The 4,886-nt window shown below is 35.0% G+C and overlaps 1 protein-coding gene across 1 annotated transcript; it reads right to left on the bottom strand.

The window, feature by feature from the left end:
- Nucleotides 1–983: 983 nt before the first annotated feature.
- Nucleotides 984–2,853, bottom strand: LOC113507226 (piggyBac transposable element-derived protein 2-like). Its single transcript, XM_026890100.1, has 2 exons — nt 2,597–2,853; nt 984–2,267 (listed from the first exon to the last, which is right to left on the bottom strand). Exon 2 carries the CDS (start codon nt 2,064–2,066, stop codon nt 984–986), a length of 1,083 nt encoding a protein of 360 aa, XP_026745901.1. The 5' UTR covers nt 2,067–2,267; nt 2,597–2,853.
- Between the last annotated feature and the right edge of the window lie 2,033 nt (nt 2,854–4,886).

Below are 4,886 nucleotides of genomic sequence, written 5' to 3'. Positions count from 1 at the left end.
ATTTGGCAAAACATTATAAGTTATGCTATGATGTTATAGTGATTATATGTTATTAATACCTTACTTATAAGTCTCAAAAAAATATAAAAAAAATATTTACTGAAGCATTTCCTGAAACAACGACGTTAAGTATACTCAACAAAAAAGGATGGTCATAGATTAAAGGTAAACTACTATTGTTGAGTAGACTTAACAAAATCAGATTAGGGGCATTATAAATAATAAAACTCACAAATAAAATTAAATCGTTATGTATTGAAAAAAAAAGAAAAGTTCGTTAAAATTATTTCCTGTCGTGATGGTAATTAAAATGACAGTTTCTGTCTTTGACAAAACACAATCGTACTTTACATTTTAGGCAGTGAACAGTGGTAAATCCTTTTTTACAGTAAGCACATCTACCATATTCTTTACCATGTTCAGGAAAATGATCGATGGCATCGAACCTGACGTCGTCTATGGGCCTGGACCGTTTTGGCTTTGTTATTTTTTCTTTAGCTTTCACATCTGGGACACTAAGTACATCTACATGTTTTCCTTTTTGTTGCAACGCCTTGAATATTTCAATTCTGAATTCTTTCAGAGCCTTATGCTTCACAACACCTTTTCTCTTCATATCTCGCCTATAAAGTAACCAGCCATTATTGACACAAATGTCCAAAAGCTGTAAAAATATGGAGAGATACCAACGCCTTGATTTCATCTCTGTTCTGTAGAGTGCAATAAGCATGTCCGCGAGGTCTACTCCACCCATATGGGCGTTATAGTGTTTCACCAAATTAGGGTAATCGACATCAATTCGTTGCTTCTTCACTTTACAGTAACGTCTTACTTTAGTTTTGGGATAAGCATCGGTATAACTCGACGCTAAAACGACGCACTTATTATCATTCCATTTAACTACGGATAATTTAGTCTTATTACAAACTGTTTGACTGAAGGCTCCTCTTCCTTCTTTTTTCAGGTTTTTGTCAGTTTTCAGTTTATTTGCAGCATTTCTGAGTCGATTTTGCCCGAATTGTCCCAAGACTAAAAATGCCATACGAGTTTCTAAGATGGTATATCAATTCCAAAGACGAAAAAAAATTATCGAAATATACCACGCAAGGTTTCTTTTTTATAGTTTTACACAGCCTAATAACTGCTTTACCGCCCCAACCTAAACTCTCTTCTTCGTCGGTAAAGGGACAATTTTCAAATGACTCATGCCCAGCGTACAAAAAAAAGTCATATATGAGTCCAGACGCGCCAGCACGAACCAGGTTCTTAAAACCCCACTTTCTTGGTTTTTGAGGATTGTACTGCCGCTTTTTGCCGGCTTTGGTGCCCTTGTATGGGATCACCATTTCATCGATGCTAAATCGAGTCTCTTCTTCCACTTTGAGGCAGTTTTGGCGAATCCTTTCGGCAAATGGTCTTATTTTAAAGTAAGGGTCTGAGTTTGTCTCATTATTATCGACAAAATGAATATATCTGCGTATTTGCTGATAGCGTTTTAGCGACATAACATCTGCTACTAACGGATAACGAGTTGTCGTTGACCAATAATCTAGATAAGATGGCATAGAGACTATACCCATAATTACTTTAATACTAATAAAATTACGTAATTCTTCAACTGTCAAATTTATAGATTGTCCTGTTAACTGCATAGCATACATGTTAGAATATTGGCATATTTCGGCAAATAAGTCTTCAGAAAAAAAGTCAGAGAAATAGTCGTAGGCACATTTGTTATCCGGAATAGGGCTTTGAAACTCATCGGGTTCTAATTCAGCGTAATGTTGGAAACGTCCGTTTGACCATCTAAATTTCAGATCAATTTTCTTTTTTTTTATTACATGACGAGGTCTTACATTTGTACTTTGGATTTGACGTTCTGTGCGTGTTCTACGAGTTAGTCGTGGTGAAGAAATATTTTGTGGTGACTGTGGAGGCAGGTTTACCATTTGATCAATTATAAATGATGTTGTCACTGAAGGGATATTTGACATGGGAGACAAAACTGGTAATGAACTTATGGATGGTAACGCCTCAATATTTGCTGAAACTGAAGGTGAGTTCATGTTTCGATCATCGTCGGAAGAATCTAAAATATTCAATCGTTCTAATGACGAATCAAGTGTCGGTGCTTCAGATGACTCTGATGTACGGTGTCTATTATATGTTTCAGCTTCGTATTCATTTTCTGAATTGGATGCTTCACTCACCTCCGAAGCAGCGTTATCTTCTGGTACCAACGCTAAGATACGTGATGCTCTGGTATTCTAAAAATAATGTTAAAGAATAGAGGTCAGCATGCAACCAAACAAGTGAAAATAGCCCAACCAAGTTATAACAAAATAGCGGTGCAAGGTTAGCAAGAACTTCGTAAAAACTTTCCGATGTTAGTATAATTTAAATTTAGTAAATGCATAACCAATATAACGCCGACACACCACACAATTAAATAATAACACATGAAACCATCACAGAATTCATTAATTCAATAATCCTAAACATGCGACTGTGTTGAGTATACTCAACTATAATTTCGGAACGTAAATATCTTATCACTTGAATATGTTAAGCGGGCTCAACATGCAAGTTTACCGACCTTTTACGTCCATATCCAGGATATTTCGAGACTTGAAAATGACATAATAATAATGTTTATTTATCAGTGAAATAAATGTAAACATTTATAATTCACAAATTGATAATAATCACAAAAAAATACGTAAAATTACCTGCACAGCTCGCAGAACGCTTCGTCTTGTCGCCATTTTAAATCACAAATGTCAAATGGAGTGTTGCAAGTGGGTAAAAATATTTTTATACCAAAAAACAACATTTCTACCCGTTATAAAAAAAAAATGTCTGCGGTTGGCTAAATAAAAATCTACGTAATATATATTTATATTTAATGTTAACTATTCTTAACGTAATCAAATTAAGGGTTAAGACGCGTCCACACATCCTGAACTGTCCTGAACTGACGAATCTATTGTCATAATCAATTTCGCCTTTGCCTTCGCTGCATCGACCGTCGCGGTTGCATCAGCCGTAGCGGCTAGCGGTTTTTTGATGTCCACTACTTCTTAAATTAGGAAGTTCTCTGCGGCAAAGGCCCACTCATCGTAATTCTCACGACCCTTGAGTATTTGGACGTTAACGATGTAACTGCCGGCCATTGTTCAAAAAACGTAATCTCGACGAACACGCTAGGTAGGTATATCACACAGTTTTTTAATCTGAACAAATCTAGTCCGACGAACCTTTTTACAGTCACGAGTAACCACTGAGAGTCTATATTTCACGAAATAGCTACGAAACTACGAATAACCTAATAAACTACGAAGAAATATATGAGCGGCAGATTCCAACAACTATTGATTTGCATGGTTGCAAATATTTTGGAGAATTCGTCTCCAACGAATTGCCACGATTTAGTATAAATGAAAATTATACAATCATGCAAAATATTATCGAAATTCTAAAATAATCATTTACCAACATTATAGTAATGTGTGAGGATAGAGCTGATGAATAAGAGTAAAATGAAACCAAGTTTAGTGTTTATATAGATTTATTAATATTTTACGTACAACGTGATACTTATGAGTAAGGCTAATTATTATAATTATTTGAGAGACTGATTTTTCATTATGTAAGCCCCTGATTTTTGTGATAGAACCATTTCTAATTAAAAAAGTAATCATTTTAATGTGTTTCCATTTTTCATTGAGCCTAGACACTTATAGCTACACATGTCTACCTCGAAACATTAATCACAAAGCCAAATAACATTTTTAATATTTATGGTATTCCCTAAAACATGGGGTAAGACACAACCCTGGGAATCCTGGGCAATCAGGACACCCATACAGAACTTGATTGTTTTTCTTTGTTTTTTTGTAGCATATCCTACACCGTTTTCTACTGACCCTTCCTCCACGGCTTGGGAGTAGTATTGGCAAATGTATTCTTACATTCGGAGATTGAGCTAGCCCTGGGACATTTGGCAATAAATTTTGTAATATACCCTTTCTAAAATCATAAAGTTCTATAGTTGAATTGTTAATTTTTCGATATAACAAAAAAGCGTTCACCACGCATATTTGGATGATATGTATAATAATTTTTTTATACCAGCGCATCGTTTTGTGTTCGCACGAGTAATAACTTAAGAGTTGATCGTGCCTGTCAATTGCTCGCATGTATTTGTTATACTCTACTTGCGGCGCAGGCTTATATTTTACACTGAGTATGCGGCGACTAGTAGTCTTTTTATAATTACTGTCATGTTCACAGCTCAAAAACAAGATTTCTCGTTTATCCAACCATTTGGTAACAACAATATTTTTACTATTGTGCATTATACAAGATTCCCCGGCTTTTAATTTATTGTGTATAAATTTAGGATTGCCAGCGCGTTTTGCCCGAAGAGTCCCTGTTACATATGTGTTTTTATTTAATAACTCCTCTGCTAATGCCATACTCGTATAAAAGTTATCAACATATAATGAATGTCCCTTATTAATATATTTTTCCAACAATAACATTACCACTTTATTCACGTGGTTTCTGCCACCCACCATTTGATCCCCAGAACCAGCATAAAGGTGTATTTTTTGTATAATCCCATGCATGTCAGCTAATATAATATATAATTTAATGCCATAACGATGTCTTTTCCCTTTTAGATATTGGCGGAAGGACAGACGACCTTTCCACAATATTAAAGATTCATCAATCGCGATGTTTTTTGCCGGGTAATAAATGGAACACATTGATTGGTTAAATAAATCAATCAAAGCTTTTAGTTTGGACGTTTAGTGCCCTTAAAATTAAATAGAATCTGTCTCTTGACATAAATAAATGTGGGCTAAGCCGCATTAAGTAAT

The sequence above is a fragment of the Trichoplusia ni genome, unplaced genomic scaffold (assembly GCF_003590095.1).
Source record: "Trichoplusia ni isolate ovarian cell line Hi5 unplaced genomic scaffold, tn1 tig00001119, whole genome shotgun sequence".
In the NCBI taxonomy this organism is placed as follows: Eukaryota; Metazoa; Arthropoda; class Insecta; order Lepidoptera; family Noctuidae; genus Trichoplusia; species Trichoplusia ni.
This window is presented reverse-complemented; position numbering and strand designations above follow the sequence as displayed.

Excerpts from the sequence above, each read along its gene's own strand:
- LOC113507226 (XM_026890100.1), bottom strand. The coding sequence starts at position 2,066 with ATGAACTCACCTTCAGTTTCAGCAAATATTGAGGCGTTACCATCCATA.